This window comes from Sinocyclocheilus anshuiensis, unplaced genomic scaffold, assembly GCF_001515605.1.
Source record: "Sinocyclocheilus anshuiensis isolate Anshui unplaced genomic scaffold, SAMN03320099.WGS_v1.1 scaffold328, whole genome shotgun sequence".
NCBI lineage: Eukaryota > Metazoa > Chordata > Actinopteri > Cypriniformes > Cyprinidae > Sinocyclocheilus > Sinocyclocheilus anshuiensis.
The window spans coordinates 700,098-723,401 of NW_015558621.1; the positions used below are offsets into that span (position 1 = coordinate 700,098).

The following is a 23,304-nucleotide window of genomic DNA, read 5'->3' on the forward strand; positions in this document are numbered from 1 at the left end:
GACTAAAATCGTATGATATTTAGTCGACTAAAACTAGACTAAAACTAAAAACAATTCAGATGACTAAAATATGACTAAAACTAAATGGCAAAAGACTATGACTAAAACTAAATCAAAATTTGCTGTCAAAAATTACAACTTTCTGTCTGTATGTGGCACCTGCTGTTCTACATATGCTTCTGAGAATCCCAACATTAGGAAAGAGCTGTTGAACTTTATTTTTAACAGGGTTTCTGACTGTTACAATCTGTCCTTAACAGTTTGAACAGCACATTTCAGCACAGAATGGTTTGTAAATCTGTCACTTTGCAAAGAGACTGTTGTTGAAGGATGGAGCCATTCAAACTCTATCTGACCCAAACCCCCAGCTTGTGGCAGAAAGCGTGGAAATGATGAATGAAAAAGCTCATTCACTCTCTGACAGTAGGCAGAATGTATGTAAAAAGCAGAAATACAGTGGTATTGCACTTAAACATTTTCATATTTTAATTTGGACTAAAAAAAGCCAACCAATAAACGGTATATTTACGTTGAAAATGTCTTGTTTCTTTATTATTATTATTATTATTTATAGTTGTGTTCTTTATCACTTTATACATTTTATTTTTAAAAGTTCATAGTTCTTTTTATTATTTAAAAAAAGTTATTAAACTTGGCAAGGAGGACAACACTAATGTTTATCTCTTCAACCTGTTTTTGTAATGTAATTCAGTACTATTATAATACTGCACACTGGGAAGCAAGTTGCTAGAAATAATTGTGATATACCTAGTAATGACCAACCCTATCCAACTTGATCCATCTCCAATTATGATAAAAAGAAAACTTTTGGATGGAACAACAGCATTTGGAATGGTCAGAGTCTTTCCAAAGGCTTCTTCATCTAGCCTCAATAGCCTCATTGCCTTGCATGGCTAAAAGTGGTTGTATAATCAAGGGCCGTATAGCTCAGGATCACTGCCAGTCTTTCATTGCTCTCTCTCTCTCTATCTCAGTTTAGGCCTTTGTTTCCCTCTCTAGAGAGAGAAATCCAACCCACACAACATGCTGGATAGAGAAAGTAACTGTGTGTGTAGCTCTTCTAAAAATAAGTATTTCATTCAGAGGCTACAGCAATTCCACTTTCCTCTTAACAACGCTGCAGAACAGAACACCTGAAGGGTTTGCCATCTGACATCCCATAATGCCATGCTAACACGAGGCAGCGGAGGAAAATGCTCACTGGAGTTTAAATGTAAATGCGACCGTCACATTAGCAGCAGGAAGTTTAGTTATGACAGTGCAAATCTGCAGCTCTCCAGAGAGGCTTACCATCAACACTTACACAAACACCACTAATAGGCTACACAAATACAGCGACACAACAACATATTTGGACACGAAGACGCACTTAATATATGACTTTAATTGCACTGATAACACAATATCAAACCAAGCTGCATCTGTAAACAAATACTAGAGCTTTTATCATAATTATGGATTTATAATTTTATAAAGCATTTTTGCAATTACTTTTAACCAAATTTTCTTAAAGGTAATTTTTAGAGATTGCATGAAGTCAGTTCTCTTCAAGTTATAATGCAAGGCAAATATAATGGCTATTCCCTATTATAATTGTCTATATATAGCCATAACAGTATGGTTCCTAGGTTAGTGTTATGTCACTTTAAGACAGCTATGATTTATCTGTCGAGAAGCCAACATATGACAATTTATGACCTGGTCATCATTATATAATTAGTCTTGGAGATTCCCACACTACAAATGTCTATAGCCAGACTGTCAATGTAGCTCAATGGCCACAAACAGCTTGAAATCCTCTTAAAGTGGTCTTGTGAATCAGCTGCCAAAGAAGCTCAGGTAAAGCACACCAAAGGTGACAGAGTGTGTGTGGGTGTGTGTGTGTGTGTCTATCTACAGTGCAGGAGGGCAAGATTTAGAGCAGCTACAAGCCCTGCAGTGCTTAAGCATATCCAGACAGGAGCGTATCAGCAGCAGCTCTCAGATAAGGGACTACTACATGCTGCAAATAACCCTTTTGGGGTGACATGCTTGTAACGACTAAGCCTGGACAACAGCTAAGCTGTTAGTACATCCAGACAGAATCTGCATAGATTTATGCTAGTAACGACTAAGCCTGGACAACAGCTAAACTGTTAGTGCATCCAGACAGACTCTGCATAGATTAAAAAAAAAAAAAACATATTCTGTGATGATATGGGGTGGAAAACTGCAGGAGTCTGTGGAATGTGTTTAAACATGGTTAAACGTGTCAAACAGATCATGGCCCGGTTTCACAGACAGGGCTTAGACTAAGCCAGGATTAGGCCAATTAAAGTACGTTTTATTAACATACCTTAGAAAAAATATTACTGGTGTGCATTTTGAGACAAAACAAAGGCACTGATATATTTTAAGATTTAAGATCAGTGCAGAATTGAAACAGCTCAGAATTATATTATGGGACAAGGCTTAAACCTTAAGGTTTAAGATTTAAATCACCTATTTTTACATGTAGATTACCTTTGGCATCAACTATAGCGTTCACTTAAAGTAATTTAAAAAAATCTAAATTATTAACGTACTTTTTGTAAACTGCATGTATAATATTCATTTTTTATTCAGTACAAATTCAATATTTAAATATTTTATCCTACTAACAAGCATAAGCAAAGATCTGACTCTGGAGGAAAAAAATAAATAAATCCAAACTTTGACGGTGACTGAAATATGAAAATGAAAAGTTGGCCATGTAAAGATAACAACATTTTTGTCTGATATGATAAGCTGATAATTGTTTTCATGTTATGGCTGTTATAAATGACCAATATTAAATGACCATTGACCAATACTAAAATTCTATACAATTTTGTCTAAATAGATTCGAAAAAGAACACTAAAACTAAAAGTTCTAAATGCTTCTAAAAAGTGAATCAAATTTTTTTTTAAATGTCATTTTTAAGATTTTTTAAAGTAGGCTAACTATATACATACCTATAGATGAATTAAGGCAAAGGTAATCTAAATGTAAAAATAGGTGGAATGAGCATGCACAAATATGCAATACTGAACAACAGCAACCAACCAATCAATCAATCAATCAATAAAAAATGCACCAATACTGACTTATATCCAATATGCTACTGATAAGCCCACAACACTTCAAGAAACAGCCAAAACTCAACACAAGACTATCATGCATATTTTACTTGGCAGGAAAAATGTTTTATTAAGAATATTACTTGAATAATATTAGGATTTCAGCTTATTTTGATAATGTTGAACGCTGGGTACTGGGCTTACTGGAGCTCACGGGCCTCATGTTGGGTTGAAGATGCCCCAGGAAATCCAGTGACATGTGCCTGACCCAGGAGCACCACAGTCATGCTGGAGTCATGAGAACACGTGAGCGCTACAGCAAGACAAATAACACACTCTCAACATCTCCAGCTTCCTCCTCAAACATCAATAATACTCACTGCATTCAAGTACGTGCAACATATTTCACAGCTGCTCATAAAATACCAATCATATCCTGGGACACAGCTATTTTACAGTGCAGTTTTAATGTAAGGATATGGTTTATTAAAAAAATCCTTATTTTGAATATCCCTCTATTCTCTTCTAATGGATTTATGTTCAAGTCACAAGTTGCACATCAGAACTGAACAAATTATAAGTAATGACTGCTCATTGCTTTTTTAAGCCACCTCTAAAAATAACAGCACCAGCCTTTAAATATAACTCCTTTGAGGAGTTTTAAACATGAATATGTAACAGAGGGCTGGTTGAGTGGAGTCAAGGAGGAGAAAGAATGGAGGTCAAGCAGAGTGAGATAACTGGGGTAAGGAAAAGGGAAAGAGAGCAACCGAGAGAGGAAAAAGTGCAATTTCTCATTTCCCCTCAGCCTCAGTGTGGCGTAACTGTCTCTAGAGATACAGAGGACCAAAGGGGAGCATAGCAAGCTGGCAGCCCACAGATATGCCACTCAGGATGCCATCTGCGATCAACACTGGTGCTCCATCCTTCAGCAGCCCTGCTGGCACAGATCTGAACCCATTCAATGTGGCAGACATGGATATCAGACTTATGGTGTTAAATTTACATGTATAATATTGCACACACTATATTAAATTACATAACTCTCAAAATCTCTCAACTTTCACCTACTTCCTGGCATGAAAATCTGTATAATAGTCTTGGTTGTCCTGTGCTTAAACAAGGATCTGTTAAGATTCACTAAAGCACTGCACTTCTCTCAGAAAGCATTGGATACCCGCACCTCATTTAACACTACAGCATTCAGACATATGTAGGCCAATGGGAGAAACGCTCTCCCATTGAAACACACTCACTAGAATACAGTTATGTTGCCCTGGCAACTGCTTCCACTGCATATGTCTTCCCCAGATGGACTGAGTCAGTTCATCACCTGGATTGCTAGTTTTGGGTTCTGTTGTATATTCTGAGATGGACCGTGAGGGTGTTCATATTACAATAGCTCTCTAACAGGATTTATAATTGATTACTTATACACTAATGGCACTTTTCCACTGCATGGTACGGCACGGTACGGCTCGGTACGGTTCACTTTTTGGGGGTTTTCCACTGGGTACAGTACCTGGTACTTTTTTAGTACCACTTCGGTTGGGGTTCCAAGTGAACCGTACCGTTACCAAAACGTGACGTGTAAACTCTGCTGATCACGGATTGGCCGGAGAGAATCGTCACTACCTGCGTCACTGAACTTGCGACACAAACACAAAAGAACCACTAAATTTAAATCAGCACAGCCAGTGAAGGATCGAACGCAGCTGTTTTGAGCGAGCGCACCTTTTTTTTAACAACCAAAAAGTTTTGTTGTCTGTTGCGGAAGTACAGACTTTCCTCTCGTTGATAGCAGAGGAGCGGATCCAGCGAGAGCTTGATGGGGCGACGCGGAACGTGACGTGTAAACTCTGCTGATCACGGATTGGCCGGAGAGAATCGTCACTACCTGCGTCACTGAACTTGCGACACAAACACAAAAGAACCACTAAATTTAAATCAGCACAGCCAGTGAAGGATCGAACGCAGCTGTTTTGAGCGAGCGCACCTTTTTTTTAACAACCAAAAAGTTTTGTTGTCTGTTGCGGAAGTACAGACTTTCCTCTCGTTGATAGCAGAGGAGCGGATCCAGCGAGAGCTTGATGGGGCGATGCGGAATGAAAAAGTTTTTTTTAGGAGTCATGGTAGTAGAGGCGGCGCAACTATAACGACATGTGGATAATCCCGCCCACTCTTAAGCGGTACTGAATTGCAGTGGAAACGCAAACCGTGCCGAACCGTGCCGTGCCGTACCGAGCCGAGTCGTACCATGCAGTGGAAAAGCGCCATAAATGTCCTTCAAAAGTTGCTCACCAAGGCTATATTTATTTAATAAAAAATGCTGAAAAACTTATATTGTTAAATATTATTACATTTTAAAATAACTGCTTTCTACTTAAATATATTTTAAAATGTAATGTTTTCTGTGATGGCAAAGCTGAATTTTCAGCAACCATTACTCAAGTTTTTAGTGTCACATGACCCTTCAGAAATCATCATAATATGCTGATTTGGTGCTCAAACATTTCTTATTATTATCAATAAAAACAGTTGTACTGCTTAATATTTTTGTGGAAACTGATACATTTTTCAGGATTCTTTGATTAATAAAAAGTTAAAATAAAAGACTGATAATTCAAAATTGATTTTAAAATAGATTTGTAACATTATAACTATTATTAATGCATCCTTGCTGAATAAATTGTTATTCAAATAAAAAGAAATTAAATATTACTGACTCAAAACTTTGAATGGTAGTGTATGTTATAAAAATACTTGATCCTATCCTTACTTATGCAAATACAACCAACTAAAAGTAATCCATTCAGTGGTTATATAAAACATTGCTCTGGATTTTGAGCATCCTGAAACCGCAATACTGGCTCAACCAATGGTGCGATTTTGGAGCATGAATATCTGTTTGTGCAACCAGTGGCAGACGGGGCAGACAGGGGAACATTTGAGAAATCTGTACAAAAATGCTAGTGGTGATGCTAGTGCTTCAGAAATCATACACTTCATACACACAGAGAGAGACCAAAGGTGGCAGTCAGGACAGCCAGGTCAGTGTCTGAGAACAAAGAGCTCCTAAGTGCTCTCAAATATATTTCCTGGCAATATAACTCTGTGAAACTAGAGACCTTCAAACTGAGAAATTAATAGGCTATTACCAAACCATCGGCCCCCAGCGCGCTTTGATCTTATGAGTAGTTTCGTAGGTCTAAAGACACTGTTTCTTTTGAAGGAGACGGGGTTACCATCACACACCAGTGTCCTTACTTTCACTTGTCAAAGTCCATTCAGATTTAAGGATCAAAGGATTTGAGCATGTCTGACCAGCCTTCTTAAATCAGTTCGTGGAAAACGGCCTGAAAAATCCACGCTATGAAATGACTTCCAAGACTGACACAAACATATGTAGTTCCAGAGAACAAATCAAGCAGAATCTGAGTTATGGCGAGACTGTCGCAGCTGTCTTTTTCTTGCAAATCAAACGCAGTGGGCTGAATTATCATACTGGAGGCCTGTCAGAGAGCTTTTATCATTCTAATTAATTCGCTGAAAGGCTACAGTTGTGGCTATTTTTATTTGAGAATGAAGGAGAAAAAAAGAAAAAGGGGAGAAAATAAAACAAAACGCCATTAGTGCCACATGCATTCAGAAGACGAATGCACGGATGATTTAGACCTACTGCTAGAGGGGTATCATCACTAGATGAGAAACGAGCAAGCTGCAGAAAAACGAAGGATTTATAACCATTGGAAACAGAAGAGTACATACATAGCAGAATGTATAAGATGACAAGTACAACAGCAACATCTCAGCTGTTCCCAACCTCGAACTTAGAGGACCACCAATAGTACACATTTTTGGATGTCTACCTAATCGAACACTTGATGCAACTCAGCTCTTTATTAAAGTTCTCCACAATCTGAAATGGGTGTGTACGGTTGGGATTCCTCCAGGAACCTGGTTATATCCACCTGTGGCAGGCTGGAAAATACAAGAACAGCAACATATGGCATTCCAGATTAGCGTTTTAGCTCATTAGGACAGTGACTCACAGGGTCACAATCTTAATCTCAAGATTGACCAAATAATGAGGAACACTGAGGTGGAGAATACAACAGACCAACCGTATTCAACCCCTCACACCTTCTAACCCACCACTGAGACATCACAGGTGGCACCTCTCACACCTGAAGCATCTACCTGCTCATGATATGGTAGATGCAGTTGAAGAAACTGCAAAAATTGGGGTAGACTATATAAAAGACTATTGAATATTGAACTCGATTCAAATTATTAATCAAGATTAGGAAAATCTGAGATTTGAGGTTTCTTGTGGTGCTCAGAAGTTCAAGAACATCACAAGACTGAGCTCACCTTCAGGAAACGGGTTGGGCTGAACCACATAGAGGAAAGCGTGCATCATATTAAATAAAATCCCAATGGCGCCAGGCTCGTAATAGGCGACAGTATCGTAAACTCCGGAGGGGACGAAGCCGAAATCCAAAGTTGTCCGCGCTGGAGCAGCAGGAGTACCGGACTGCCTGTCCTGGAGTTCCCCGGACGTCAAGCCCCAGCACAGAAAAATCAGTCCCGTTTTCCACAGCATGATTAGTTCTGGTGCTGAAGCAATTCCAGGTGATAGAAGTGGAGGAAATTCTGGGTGTACTATGAGGGACAGTTTCGGTGATTTCTCAAGTCCTGCTGTCCGGAGAGCGATTCATGTTGATCATGGTCCCCCCGCGGCGAGCGGCTCCTGCAGGTTCACGGTGCGGCCGGTTAGTCAGATGCCCCGCGATAATAACGCGGCTGATGAGCGTGAGCCACTGAGGTGTAGGTACTGCGTGCGCATCCCCTCCCCTTGTGTTAACGGTCTCCTCTCCGGAGCTCCGCTCGCTGCTTCGCCTGTCGGCTACAGATGAGCGACGAAGTGATTTAAAATAGGCTGTTCTCAATCATCCACTTTACCACTTCTAGACTAGATTTTCAAGACTGGTGAAAAAGTGACTGATTTTAAACACCTTTTGTCCATAATGATTCATTTTTAGTTCAAAAGTGTAATATTTGATAGGCTAATGAGAAAAAAAAAGAAAAAAAAAATATATATTTCGATTTTTCATGGCAGCGTGTTTTCAAACTAAGTGACTAGTGAATTGTTTTCAAATATGTAAAGTAGCCTATATTCCCGCAAAAAAATTAGTGTAACCGTACTGATAGGCTATTACAACTTTGGTTTGACATTTTCTTTTTAAAAATCCTGGGAACATTTATAGGTGTTAGTAGGCTAATTATACACCATTCCTCAGTTTTAACTTTTTTTTTTCGGACAAAGGATTTAATAACTATTATTAAAAATTAATAATAAAATATGAATTAATACATTTTGTGGTATTAGATGGTTTATCTCAATTTAACTAAAGAATTTATATCAAAATGCTCTAATGCCTAACAACAACGGCAGTGTTATATTTCAGTGCATTGTTTCTAATTTTTTTTTCTTGGTAAAAATAGCTGAACCAAAATGGCATTGTGGACACCCGACACTTTGCTTTACTACTGCAGAAGATCTTATTTAGGCTATTTTGGTTTTGAGCATTAACACGCATTAAGAACTTGGTGGAAGCTAGTTGTCATGGTAAATTCTCCAAGGTTTTATCACTTTGACCATTCCTTGTAAACATGTTTATTTTATCTGGTGGATTGAACAGGTGGATCATCATTGACAAACTAACATCCATCATTATGTTAGAGGTTGAGTAGATCATTCTGGATCAGCATCTTTCGTTGGTCCTGGAACAAACTTTCCTGTCAAACAAACACAGTTCTACTACAAACTATTAAGCTACCTCTAAAATGATAGGGAAATTGACAGGGTTGATAAAAATATTGTTCAAGCCCTAAAATCTCATTTTTATTTATAGGAATATTTGTGAAATCGGTCTCCAGAGTCATAGCAGGGGAGAATATGAGATGCTGTTACACAAGCAACACACGTCGGGGATTTTCATTTCAAACATTTGGATTTTATCTACTCCTCCAGCTTTTCATGTATTAGCCAACAAGTTCACCCACTGAGTGGGCTCACATCTCTTACAACACGACTCATTTTTTTCTGATTTTATTAAGACATCAAAGGCATTAAAACAAGAACACAAAGTACTTTGTGTATTTCATTCATATGCACAGCTCAAATACACAGAGAGACTCTATATTACACTAATGTCATCAAGTCTAATTTAATTTGACATTATTGATATACATTGCAGTTATCTCCATAACTGTTATGTCACTTTTTACTTTGCAAGTCCACAAGGCCAATGGAAGTCTATCTACAGCAAAAGTCCTTTAATTTTAAACCAGGCATGTTATTCCTTCACTATATTCTGGGAAACAACTGCTTAATTCATAAAGAATGTGAGGGAGGTTCAGAATGTTGTGCACATGATATCAGAGCAGGACTTCACTTGATCAAATTCTCTTTCTAGCTGTGGATTAAAGGATTCTGTGAAGAATGCAATGGCTGCAGAATGTTCTGTGTGTCAGACATTGTTGACCAAAGACAAAATCCAACAGTGTCAAAACCCCGACGGCCTGTTTGGACAAGAAATGATTCTTTTACCAAATGGCAAGCAGGACAATGACAAATCACCAAGGTCACATCAGAGGACAACCACACTGGATTTACTAGCCGTCCGTCACCGTCGGTGAATTCTGTAGGAGAAAAGGTCACAAAGTGTCAGATTACTGTCTCAGGCTGTCAGATACATGGGTGCAGTTTAATACCAGAGCGTAGCATGGAGAATGCATTCTGACTGATTAAACTACAAGGTGAATAAAAACTGTAAAATACTTACAATATGACGACCAGTCACAGCACCAAAAACATACACAATTCTGTATAAACTCATGTAATATAAAACATATGGCACAAATTATAAAACATATGGCACAAATTACAAAACAACTTTTATTTGCTGTCCCAAAAACAGGGATGGAATTACATAAAAACAAATGGTTTAGTCTTTAGCATTATAGTACATTTAAAAAAAAAAAATGAGAACACACCGTGAGGGCAACTACCTGTGCAACCCTGTTCAGAATCTCTCCAAAAATAGTCTTTCAACTTTTACAATGGAAATAAAACAAAATACAATATACTGAAATGCAAATTATGCACACTTCAGACCATGGCAGGAACACTTCTCAACAAACATTTTCAGTCAAAAGAGAATAACGGAATATCCATTTTCAAGTGACTTGTCATTTGGTACCTCTGCACCTCATGACTATACTGGAGGTAAATTCTAGACATAGGCTGTACAGACTTAGATTGACAGTCAACTTTCCTCACCTTCCAAGCAACATTATAAAACAGTATAAACATGATACTGAACTATTAATTACTGGATAATAATTTAATTACATTTAAAACAACAAAAATATTAATTATATCAAACAATAGTCTCTCAGTATATGATTGGTCACAGATGATTTGAATTTCAAAATACACTAACAATGTGCATTCAAAAAACACTCATTTTGTTACACTTCATATGAAACAGTTATTTGCTCTTTCATAGCTGGTGTAAACTTTCATACTTAGAAACACAAAAATACTCTGTACAGCTTAAGACAAAGTGGTAAATCAGTGCAAAGTTAAGTTAGCTGGATTGGCACCACGGATATTATACAGAGCTGAATTATCAAGCAGCCTGGCATTAGTTTAGCTAAACCTTCCCTTTCTGTGAGTCATGTGTTTTAAAGAAATGTATGTGTTACAATACAGACTTCAACTGAAACAAATAATACCTTTACAAGTTCTAAAAATAAATATTTGCCAGACTGATCAATTCTAATGGCAGCATTATTGGCAAACCCGTTTAGCATGTTATTCGAAGCCAAAAGTGTGTGAATATATATAACTTTATCTATTTATATGCATCAGTTGTAAATTACTCAATTGATTTTTTCAAGTGTTTAAAAACTGTAATTTATGCTTTTTAGTTTCCACTTAAAGATAAAAGGTCTGGTTTGTAAGAAGTTCATGCCTTGTTTATTGTTCCAAGTTTTTCTGATAAAATCGAGACAAATTTATCCTAAAGCAACATATACTAGATTCCACGTCATGTGATATATGCCAGGCTGCCGAAGGTGAACAGACTCATTTTGATTTGAAATGCTTTACGCACAAGATCTGCTTCCTTTGGTAGATATTCCACAGAAATGGAAGCAGAGAGGACGGCAAAACGAGTAACAGTAGCCACCTCTGAAAAACTCACTCGAAAGCCTTTGCAATTATTTCAGACTCAGACTCTGAGTCTTCTCCACTTTCGTTCCTGAGCAGTTACTATGGAGGTGGGGTTAAAGTTCATCCGATTCGGTTGCCGCATATTGTGAAGCGGTCGATCTCCAACAGATCTTTTTTGGTGGTTCTGTGTTTAAGTTCAGTAGATTGTGGCGTCTCGCTGCTGCTCTCCTCTGGTTTAGGAGGAGAATCTGGGGGCGGGTCACTGGTCACCTCAGTTACAGGAGGTGGAGCCGGGGGAAAAGGCTTCGCTCTTGGGCTCGGCTGCTTGGTGATGGAGGTGGAGGGTCGCTGCACTTTAGGTTCAGCTAAAAAGAGGTAAAGAAACAAAGAAAAAGAGCAACATGATTCTTTGAAAATTCCCTCAGCACAAAAAACAGGAGTCACATGAGTTTGAGAAACGGTGACAATGTCTGAACTACTGAATAATCAAACTGGTGTTACCTGAGGGTGGGGGAGATTTGGCAGGGTTTGCTTTCTTGGGAGTTTGTTTAGAGGTTTGAGCAGTCGGTCTTTCAAACAGCTTACCCTCCATGTTAGCTTCCTTCACATAGTGACAGGACTTGCCCAGAATAACTATACTATTTAACACTTTCATTGTTATCAACCTACAAAATCAAACAAAACAATCAAAAATTTAAAACTTGCAATTACAATCTTACATTGGGCAGGCTACTCACAAAATGTTGCTAACTACTCTACTATCAACTACTTTGGCTAAACATGACAGCTAACCACACTACATTAAGCAGTTTTTACTTAAAATACACTACCATTTAAAAGTTTTGGTTCGGTGTTTGGTTTGGTTTGCTTCAGTGTCACATGATCCTTCAGAAATCATTCTAATATGCTGATTATGGTGGTTTTGAAACATTTCTTATAATCATGAATTTTGAATAGTTGCTTAAAATTGTTGTGGAAATGTGATGCTTTTTTCAGGAATCAGCATTTATTTGAAACCGAAATCTTTTAAAATGTTATCAAAGTCTTTGCTGTCACTGTTAATCAATTCAATGCATCTCTGCAGAATAAAAGTAGTAATTTCTTCAGAACAAAAATAAATAGAAATTCCCTGTAACTTAATCATATTGCATTGCTACATGATTTCAAAACTATAGCAGTACAACCACCTCTAATGAAGAAACCGGCCAAAACTGCTCACAGAATGTTCACAGATGTACATTTACACAGTTTGAAAACAAAACAATCAAATACTCTAGGTCTGTAGAGATTATGTTGCATGCTAAGTGATGCAGTCAAAATTACACATTATGTGATACCATACACTTTGAGGTAATTAATTTACCCAAGATAAAAGAGGAGCAGACAGACAGATGAGAGAGCACCCTGGATCTTCACGGAGCTCATCACCACTCGAATCAACTGACGGAGACAAAAACAAAACCATCTTCAGCATCACATATGCAATGTGTTACAGTCTTGAACAATACCAGTAACATATAATTGGTTGTTTAATGTGTCATTTTGCAGTTTGGAATTAGTATGTTGGTAAACATGAAAATACATAGTAAAAAAAATATTTATATTGTTTCAGACAGTATTTTTTGGCTACCTTACAAATGAATCCATATAGATATGTGCAATAATAACCAGAGTAGTAAAACAAGTGAAAATATCTTCTCACCAGTACAGCAAGAGGCAAAGGAATGAAGCCCATCCTTCTTGCGACTGAATCGCTGTAGTCTGTGTAGGCCTGTCCATGAATCAACCACATTTCCTATTTATAATCTTTTTTTTTTTTTAAACCTTTTTTTTCCTTTTTATGCTGGTTACAGATACTGGGATAGAGTTTTTTTTTTAAATAAGTATTTAAAAATGAATACATACTACATCCATAATTTAAACTTTTACTTACATTCTGTTGTCGACTGCTGACAAGTTCAAAGGCCAAGCTGGCTTTATATTCACTGTAGACCTAAAGAACATGATGGGAATGCAAAGTTCATATGTGGTGCCTATATTTAGGGCTATGTTAGTGCACTTTGTTAGCGCACTTTACAGCCCTGTCCATGTGCACTTGTGGTTTTGAGATGGATTATTTTGAAAATCAAGTACAAATCTGTGGCTCTCACATCAGCTGTGATATCATTGAATTTAGTGATGAAAGCGTGTTTGACGATGTCAACCGCAACTTCAGACATGATTACCATGAAGACGTCAGGAAGCAGCACCCAGAGGTGATCTACGAACAATATCAACACTGTTAACAGATTAACCAAGCATTGTTGAAAATTTTCTGAAAATGTACTTATCCTCAATCCATTCAAGTTGCAGATGAGTTTGTTTCTTCATCAGAACAGTTTTGGAGAAATTCAGCATTACATTACTTGCCCAGCAATGGATCCTCTGCAGTGAATGGGTGCCATCAGAATGAGAGTTTAAACAGCAGATAAAAACATCACAATAATCCAGGTAAATTTGTGAATTATTGATGTTTTTCAGCTATTTGGACTCTCATTCTGTTTTAATGAAGAAACAGACTTATCTACATATTGGATGGCCTGAGGTTGATACATTTTCAGCACATTTTCATTTTTGGGTGAACTAGGCCTATTCCTCTAGGTAAGTTCCACCATAATGAATCTGATTGGATCTTGCTCATAAAGATGCCACATATATAAAAGCTAGATACTGATGCTGCAATAAACCAACTACTAGTCTAAAAAGAAAACAGATTGCACTTTAAAAATGCCTGCATTTTCAATTAAGAGTTTTAATCAGAGTCTTAATCCGGACCTGAGTTCCAGGAAAACTGCTCCATGTTCCTCAGGCACACGATGAGGAGCAAAACGTAATTAGTAAACCGCTCCTTGATATCTGTAGGACAGAAATATAAACACATAACATATAAGCAACACAAATTCTGCACGTTATATTCACAAAGCTCCTCTCTCTCCAATCCCAGCAAAATGTGAGGGGAAACGACGGTCAACAAATAAAGCTTTCAGCTTGTAAGACTTCAAAGGATGGTAATGCGTTGCTGTTTGCAGCAGGTTGTGTATGAATAGTAACTTGGGGAATTATTCCATCACAAAGGCTTGAATGGACGACCACAAGACTTGGTGGCCGTTTGAAACTGGAGAGATAGTAAACAGCGGAAGGGAGAATAGGTGCTGATTACAGTATATCAGCATATCTTTCATAAAGAGGATGGGTGCAGTAGGAAACTGGCACTCAAACGGCACCACAGTCTGTCAGCATCTCACAGAGCGTTATCAGAAAGCTCTTGAGAGCTTTGATTAGCATTTCAAAAAGATGCTATAATGTTTCTGAGTCAGCCCACACACAACGTTCAAGGCTGCACCTTCACCTGCCTTGCGATCAAAGACTCTCTAAGTGATTAAGATGACATACACCCTACTAGTTGCTTTGAATAACCAGAACTGAGGCACACTGCTGTAATATTCCCAGTGTATAATCCACATTTAAAGCATGTTGTACTAACAAAAAGGGAATTAACCATTTTTTGGGAGAATTTGCTTGGTTGGTAATATAGTATTCTTTGCAGCACCTTAAATAACGTGAATATAGTAAATCAATAGTACCTTGACACACACACGGTTTGGAGTCTTTTATGCAAACTAGGGCTGAATTTATTTTAAACCAGTAAAAACACTGAAATATTTTTAAATATTACTGCAATTTAAAATAACTGTTTTGAAAAAAAAAAAAAATTTATTCCCGAGTTTTCAGCAGCCATTACTCCAGACTTTAGTTTCACATGATTCTTCAGAAATCATTCTAATATGCAGATTTGATGTTTAAGAAACATTTCTTATTATCAATGCTGAAAACAGTTGCTGCTTAATATTTTTGAAAAAAAAAAAGATAAATTTTTTCAGATTCCTTGATGAATAGAAAGTTCAAAAGAACAGCATTTCTTTGAAATAGAAAAAACTGTAATATTACAAATACCTGTACTGTCACTTTTCAATTCAATTCAATTCAAGTTTATTTGTATAGCGCTTTTCACGATGCAAATCGTTGCAAAGCAGCTTTACAGAAAATTAAAGTTTCTACATTATATTTAGTAATAGCTTATCAGTGGTGACTATCTCAAGTTGATGTCCATATGGCAGAAATGTACGGTAAAAATCAAGCAGTTAGTTAATGCCATGTAATGCAAAATTTGGTAGTACTTTTGATCAACTTAATGCATCCCTGCTGAACAGGAGTATTTATTTCTTTCCAAAAATCTGACCCCAAACTTTGAAACAATAGTGTATATTAAATTATCACAGTAATAACATCTGACATCAATCTAGTCTGTGATTTCCCTGAATAACTAATTGAGCCCACTATAACTAGGTAGATTTTGGGACTTTGACTCACCACTGTTGGACATCTGAAAGAGGTTGTTCTTCTCAAACTTCTTGAACACACTTCCCTTGATTTCCACAAACTGAAACGTGAACAAACATGAGCTTATAAAAACTCTGATTACACAAGTTTTAAATGTCTACAGTGACACAATAACTGGATGATTCTGACGGTTCTGTTGTCTGCACATAAAATGTTTATCTGTGTTTATACTCACATTGTTGGACATCATAATGGTGAGCAAAGATTTGTTATGTGAGTTGAAGGCCACATTTAGTGTAGAGGCTTGGACCATGATGAGGATGGCATGCAGAACTGAGACAAATATACATTGAGGAAAACAATTGTATTGAATTACTCGTCATTGATATTTGTGCTACAAGTTGTATAATACTGAATCAGATCCAACAGAATATAATTTACAACAAAATCTCTAAGAAAAAACAAAACAAGAAATCAGACAAATTCGGACTGAATGAGACATATGTCCAGGGCTGATAAAAAACCCCCAAATGAACTACTACACCACACGTTCAACATCAATATGGAAATAAAGAGCAATAATACCCACACTAAATTATGACATATCTTATATTCTGAGCACTGCAGACTTCTTGTATAACAAAAAAGGATACAGACATAGAAGACGGCCATGAAGAAATGGGGAATGACTCCAATGTGGGCTGTCTTCCGTGACTTTGGTTCAGTGGCTGTCCAGTAGAGAGCGTCTAGAATGTCTTGTCCAAATGATGAGAAGAGACGGTCTGCTACCTGAGAGATGAAATGACAGACATTTACTTCACCCAAAATTAAAATGTCAATACAGAGCTTGAAGCTCATCTAAACCTTGTATGCTGCTTTATGCTATGTGGAAACGATGCATGAACATTCTTCATAGTGTTTAGCATACAGGTTTGAAACAAACCAAGAGTGGGTTAAAAAAAAAGTTGTAATTTTTAGGTGATTAATTCCTTTATCACATGATCCAGGAGACCCATGATCCAGTAAATGAAATGGGTTTGAGGGCTGTTCAGTACCTCCAGCATGTTGTAGATGATGTAGAGTTTGATGACAGACTGGCCGCGGATCAGGTGGTACATCATGGCGTAGTCGACGTAGTGCATCATGGAGTAACAGAGCACCATTATTAAACCTTTCAGCAGGTCACACACCTGAGCCGGCTGCAGGAACCGAGAGCCACTGATAAACACAAACACACAGCAGAAGTGTAGCAAACAGGCCTGAGAGTCAGAACAAGTTGCAGAAAAAGCTTAAACACATTAATTATAAATAGCACTTATGAGTTTACAAAATGAGGCCAAATGCAATGATTACACACATCAGCTTCAAAACAGCACCGCACTGAAAGCACTGGCTTTCTTTCAAACCAGAGAAACGTACAGACGGGCATTTCTTCAACTACACTAGTTCTGTTCTAACTAACAGACTTCACATTCTCTTTTTGTACGAATGTCAAAATTAAAATGGTCTTATCACCATTTGCTACTTTTCAAATTTTTGTCTAGATTATTATATTTCCTTTGTCCAAGACCCAGATTTGAAATGTTTGATTAAAATGTTAATTTTTTACATTTTCAAAACTATGGCGACCCAAACACAGAGTGAAATATTCAATATTTATTGTTAAAATTACTTATATCATTTTTTTCTGTGAAAGCTGGACATGCCAAAAGGCCAATTAAACTGGCAAAAGAGATCACAAGATCAAAGACGCCCAGTTGAAACACAGTTGAAGAAACACCCAGAGAAAACATCAAGGACCAACTCAAAACCCATGCAGATGTTTGATGTATGGTCTTCATGTACAGACAATGAGAAAAAAATAACATAAGTTTAGCATTGACATCTATCACACCCTGCTTAGTTCACAGTTAAGACACTTTCAGCAGAAAACTAATGAACGGAAGGTATCAGATTTATTCGAGGAGCTGAGCTGTGTACAGATCCTGCATCTTGGGTGTGGGTGGGAGAATATAAAAGGAAAAACTAGACGGATGTTTCATTTTCACTTGAGGCATCACACTCCCACTCACGAGGAGGAATCTACACAAACATCCTCAGGAAAACAGCAAGACTGAGAACTGGCAACAAAAAGCTGAAAGAAGCTGGGCTTTTTTGTCATACAAAGATTATGATCGTCCGACTCCCCCATACACAAAAAAGTGTGATACCATGGTACAAAAATAAATTAATAGTAAATGTCCTTTTGGCAAGGTAGTGCCAAAGGAAAACATATACACTACTGTTCAAAATGTTTTTGTATGCACTAAGGCTGCATTTATTTGGTCAAAATACAGTAGAATGTCTTTACTGTCAATTTAAAAGATCCTTGATAAATAAAAGTATTCATTTCTTTTTTCTTTAATTTTACTGACTCCAAACTTTTGAACAGCAGTGTAGTTTTTTGACAAAGCAAATGACAAATCAGAGATAGTTTACTTTCTGAGAATAACTGTAAAGCTCAAACACTACTTTATTACGTATTCGTATATGAAAATTTTCGATACGGGTCTTTCGGTTTAACCACTGCATGAGTGGAACTTCAATGGAAAATTCCAGTTTTATATATTGCTACTTTTGATAAGAAACAAAGTCTCATCTTCCAGTCCATTTTTTTCAGGAAATTGAAACAATGCATGCCGTTTTGGCGCTCTTTGATGTGTCGTGACAGATCACTGTTCAAATGGCTGTGCAGAGTGCAAGTGAGTGTGATCATCCCTTCCTCTTACTAGTGCAAAATAAACATGAATGAACATCCCATGACTCATGTAATCACTCAATCAGTGTTTCAACTGCGGAAAGATGTCAAAACAAAATGTCACGTAGAATTTAATTGACCTCGGGCAAGTTAATTTAAAAACTGCATTATGTGCAATTTACATGTTAGCATACAATTTTTTTAATTGAGTGTTGATTATTATATTGTACCAAACCATCATATTTGTGTACCATTACACCCCTATACAGTAGTATAAGTATAATACAAAAAATGTATATATTCTGTCAAATATTTAGCCTACATTTTAAATATGAAATTCATATAAAGTGGCTCATAGTTCATAGCTCAAAGCTGACAGCTGGGATAAGAAATCTGTCTCTCTGTAAGCATACTAAGCACATACTGATATTTGCCTTTCATCTGCACCAGCTTCTGCTTGTGCTAAAGTGCCAGGCTTATGTGTAAGAAAACTTTTGTCCTTTATATCCTTGACTCATGTTGAAGAAATGAGATGCAGAATTTTAATGCTGAATGGTTTTAAAGGAACACTCCACTATTTTTGAAAATAGGCTAATTTTCCAACTCCCCTAGAGTTAAACAGTTGAGTTTCACCGTTTTCGAATCCATTCAGCCGATCTCCGGGTCTGGCAGTAGCACTTTTAGCTGTAGCTTAGCATAGATCATTGAATCTGATTAGACCGTTAGTATCTCGCTCAAAAATGACCAAAGAGTTTCTATATTTTTCCTATTTAAAACTTGACTCTTCTGTAGTTACATCGTGTACTAAGACCGACGGAAAATGAAAAGTTGCAATTTTCTAGGCCGATATGGCTAGGAACTATATACTCTCATTCCGGCGTAATAATCAAGGAACTTTGCTGCCATACCATGGGTGCAGCAGGTGCAATGATATCACGCAGCGCCTGAAAATAGTCCCTAGCACGCTCCCTGTGCAAGCAGGTGGTCACGTTGGTTATGTTGACGGAAGTTAGCCTATTTTCAGGCGCTGCATAAGTTGGAGTTGGAAAATGAGCCTATTTTCAAAAATAGTGGAGTGTTCCTTTAATTCTGCAATGAACTGTCCTGAAAGGCTACTGTGATATTACTTGAAGGATCTTATTCATTATGAGGGGTCCTAAAGGTAACAGTAAATTAGATCAAGATTTGACCAAAACATGAGTGTGACGTTTAAGCTCTTCAACTACATTTAAATAGGAATATTCTACACATAATCTCCTGAAGCTGGAAATGTGACCGTGAGGTATTAATAAAATTTTTAAGTGTAGCTATGGATCTTAGGATTCAGTTAAACCTCTTTGCAGTTTGATTAAAGCGAAGGAAAAGCCGCTATGACTTAGGAGATCCTGACCAAATACACCAGCGTAGGGGGGGGGAATAAAAAAAAAAAAAAAAAAGTTTTAACTGCTTTTCTGTAGGTAAAAACAGTATAAACCAGCCTACAGTGGTTTGCTGGTCTTGGATGGTCACCAAGCTAGTCTACTTAGATTTTTTTTGGCAGCTGGTTAGGCTGGGAAAGCAGTTGGCCAACAAGCTAAAGTAAATCAGCTTAAACTAGCTAACTAAACTCTGCAAACCATCTTAGGCTGGTTTAAACTTAAATTTATTTATTTTTTTCAGCAGGATGGCGTGTAATGTAGCACTTCTATGTCACACTGGCGCCAGACACACACAGTAATGAAACACAAACACTGCCAGCCAAAAATGACACTTGACAGTTCAAAATGAAACCTCTTCACTTGCCAGCAGCTGAGTTAAAATTAAATCTACTGCACCATCATATCGTAAGCTAAAAGAGAGTCATCTCTGCCAGCGACATACACACTCTACCAGGTTGGCAAATGCTTCAGTGGCATGCTCGTTATATAAATCATATGGATCAAACAGAATGAAGGATGGGATTGTATGAAACGGTGAAGGCAGGTGTCCTACCTGCTCCGTCTGCAATAAGGGCAAACATTAGCGCTAATGGGAGGAGGGAGAGGCACACATTAGTCATTATACTGTATCTGATATGAGGAAAAGTCAATAATAACTAGGGGTGTGCAATTAATTGCATGCGATTGTAATGCGCATCTCGTCAGTAAAGCCGGTTCCGTGATTGGTAGTAAATCGCCATCACCTGCTTTCAGATGGAGCGGCATTTAATACACAGAGCCGTAGTTCACTGACAAGCTAGGCAATATCGCGTTCATAATCGAATGCGATTCATCTGCGATTATGAACGTTATATTGCCTAATTGTCAGTGAACTACGGCTCTGTGTAGTAAATGCTGCTCCATCTGAAAGCAGGTGATGGCGGTTTACTACCAATCACAGAACCGGCTTTACTGACGATATGTGCACACACTCCACTCCTTTCTTGTGGTTTGAAGACACTTTTTGCTGCTAAAGCCAAGTATACTGCACTCTTTTACACTCTGTCCTGTGAGATTGTTATTTGTCAGATTGCATGACAGCGCCCCAGTGAGATCTTAGGTAAGAGCCAAGGCAGACTGAATGACAAAGTATATTTTACGTTTGTGAAGTGTATGTTTCCAACAACTAAATGGCCGTTTTAGTTAAACGTTTTGTGACATTTTAATTTACATGTGATGTTGAAGTTATATTGCACAAACTCAGTAATGTTGGCAAAGTTGTTCATGTTGTTCATGAAAGACAACAAAAGCATGACAAGAGTCGGAGTGTCAGGAGTCAATTGTTGATGGGCAACCGAGGTCACTGACTTCAATGCAAGCTTGAGGTCATTTTGATGGTATAATCATAATGTGATAGGAACACTATGTTGAGTATCACGTAGATAAGTTAGCATCAGCATTTTTAACTAAATGTCTTTCTCTTTCTCCTTTGTAATAAAAAACTAACAATTACCAAAATTAGTCTCAGGCAGCAAAACAAAATTGTGCCACAGTGTGCACCTGGCTTTATTTGAATCAAATTTTCAGCTGTAAGATGACTGATAGTGAAACGTCCTCAAACATTAAGAAGTTCAGCTGAAAATATACTACTGCTCAAAAGTTTGGGGTCAGTAAGATTTTTTTCGTTGAAAGAAATTTTGTAACATGCTTTTATTCAACAAGCTTGGATTAAATTGATCAAAAGAAACACATTGTTTTAGAAAAGATCTCTATTTAAAAAAAATACATATTTTTTAAAACTTTCTATTCATTAAATAATACTGAAAGAACCGGCACAACTGTTTTCAATATGCATAAAAATAAGAAATGTTTTAGAACACCAATCAGCATATTAGAATGAATTCTAAATAATTATGTGACACTGAACACTGAAGTAATGGCTGCTGAAAATTCAGCTTTGCATCACAGGAATAAATTACATTTAAAATTAATATTAATAACATTTAATATTTTATATTGTAATCATATTTCACAATATTTCTGTATTTGCTGTATTTTTGCAACCTTTGTGAGCATAAAAGGTGAGCAAAAATAAAAAACAAATCCCCAAAATTTTGAATGCCAGTGTATCTTTTATTTTTGAGAGAGATATTGAGTATTATGTGTTACCCAAGGCCGCAGCAGGGTATCGTCAACAGCCTCAGAAAGGCCAGTAAAGTTCTCAAGGGCAGCAGGGTGAACACATACAGAAAGGCATCCAGACACAGGAAGATCCCGAAGATCATCAACTGTAGAAAGACACAAACAGGGACATTAGCACCTGCACACAGATATGCAATATGCAAAGCAGAAATTAATTTGTTTTTCATTGTGTTCATCAAGTTATACAGAAATAACTGTGACATCATGTTAAGGAAGCCCTTGGCCCTGAATCCTGATGCTTCACATGCTTGAGCGCACCGAGGCATGTAATGTGTTGAAGGAGATTTTGAATATGTCTGCAAGCAGTCAGTAACCTTAAAATATTTTTCATCTTTAGGAGGCACTCCTCAGTTTCAGAGAAAGACTATTAAGAACAAATTAAAACGTTAACATGCACCGCAAGCAACTGGCTCTTTAAAGTCAAAGACGAGTTTTTTACCAGCAGCTATAAAACAAAGAGAGCTTGTTAGGAGACGAACACAGACCACTAGAACCCTCTCAACAAAGCACAAAGAAAATAAAAGGCAATGGAAGATAAATCAAGACAGGGCTTAACAATGAGGAGCTGTTCTGCAGGCCTGTAGTTCAGATAAGAGCTTGTAAAGACAATATTTTCATAGAACTTTCCATAAAATTTTATTCTGCATATTTGTATATGTATTTTTTCCCATTACATTCATGATTTCTGTACACAGGGTTTCTGCAGACTTGAACAAGTTAAATTTAAGACTTTTTAAGACCTTTTTAATAGAATCAGAATCAGAATCAGAATCAGAATGAGCTTTATTGCCAGGTATGTTTACACATACGAGGAATTTGTTTTCGTGACAGAAGCTTCCACAGTGTAACAGAATGACAGTGACAGAACAAAAAACACAGATAATAAAAAATAGAACAAGTAAATAACGAATAAAAATATATAAATTGACAGTTGTATGTGCAGGTATATTACAATAGACAGTTTTTGTATGTACAGGTACTGTATATTATGTGCAAATTTGAGGTGTAGACTGAGTATGAGTGTTAGATAAATAAGTGTATGAGTGAATAAATAGTGTGTGTTCCACAGTTATTGTTAAGTGTTCATGAGATGGATGGCCTGAGGGAAGAAACTGTTCCTGTGTCTGGTCGTTCTGGTGCTCAGTGCTCTGTAGCGTCGACCAGATGGCAACAGTTCAAAGAGGGAGTGTGCTGGATGTGAGGGGTCCAGAGTGATTTTGCCAGCCCTTTTGCTCACTCTGGAT

General features: G+C 37.3%; 2 protein-coding genes across 16 annotated transcripts in view; both read right to left on the bottom strand.

Moving 5' to 3' along the window:
* Positions 1–8,043, bottom strand: part of prom1a (prominin 1a) — a 58,599-nt gene extending 50,556 nt beyond the window's left edge. For 8 of the 13 annotated variants that reach the window (XM_016476564.1, XM_016476561.1, XM_016476560.1 and 5 more), the window contains exon 1: positions 7,474–8,043. In XM_016476564.1, coding sequence (XP_016332050.1) covers positions 7,474–7,705 — 232 coding nt within the window. In that variant the 5' untranslated portion in view covers positions 7,706–8,043. The remainder of the gene's footprint in view (positions 1–7,473) is intronic. The other 5 variants (XM_016476568.1, XM_016476566.1, XM_016476571.1 and 2 more) reach the window with 1 other exon arrangement.
* A 2,014-nt stretch (positions 8,044–10,057) lies between these two features.
* The window catches only part of LOC107680612 (transmembrane anterior posterior transformation protein 1 homolog), a 19,461-nt gene continuing 6,214 nt past the window's right edge, over positions 10,058–23,304 (bottom strand). For 2 of the 3 annotated variants that reach the window (XM_016476572.1, XM_016476575.1), the window contains exons 3-15: positions 22,028–22,146; positions 20,433–20,465; positions 16,780–16,942; positions 16,378–16,513; positions 15,960–16,057; positions 15,755–15,824; positions 14,159–14,239; positions 13,495–13,604; positions 13,278–13,337; positions 13,047–13,115; positions 12,708–12,784; positions 11,846–12,009; positions 10,058–11,709 (exon numbers count right to left, since the gene is read on the bottom strand). In XM_016476572.1, coding sequence (XP_016332058.1) covers positions 11,465–11,709; positions 11,846–12,009; positions 12,708–12,784; positions 13,047–13,115; positions 13,278–13,337; positions 13,495–13,604; positions 14,159–14,239; positions 15,755–15,824; positions 15,960–16,057; positions 16,378–16,513; positions 16,780–16,942; positions 20,433–20,465; positions 22,028–22,146 — 1,425 coding nt within the window. In that variant the 3' untranslated portion in view covers positions 10,058–11,464. The remainder of the gene's footprint in view (positions 11,710–11,845; positions 12,010–12,707; positions 12,785–13,046; positions 13,116–13,277; positions 13,338–13,494; positions 13,605–14,158; positions 14,240–15,754; positions 15,825–15,959; positions 16,058–16,377; positions 16,514–16,779; positions 16,943–20,432; positions 20,466–22,027; positions 22,147–23,304) is intronic. The other variant, XM_016476574.1, reaches the window with a different exon arrangement.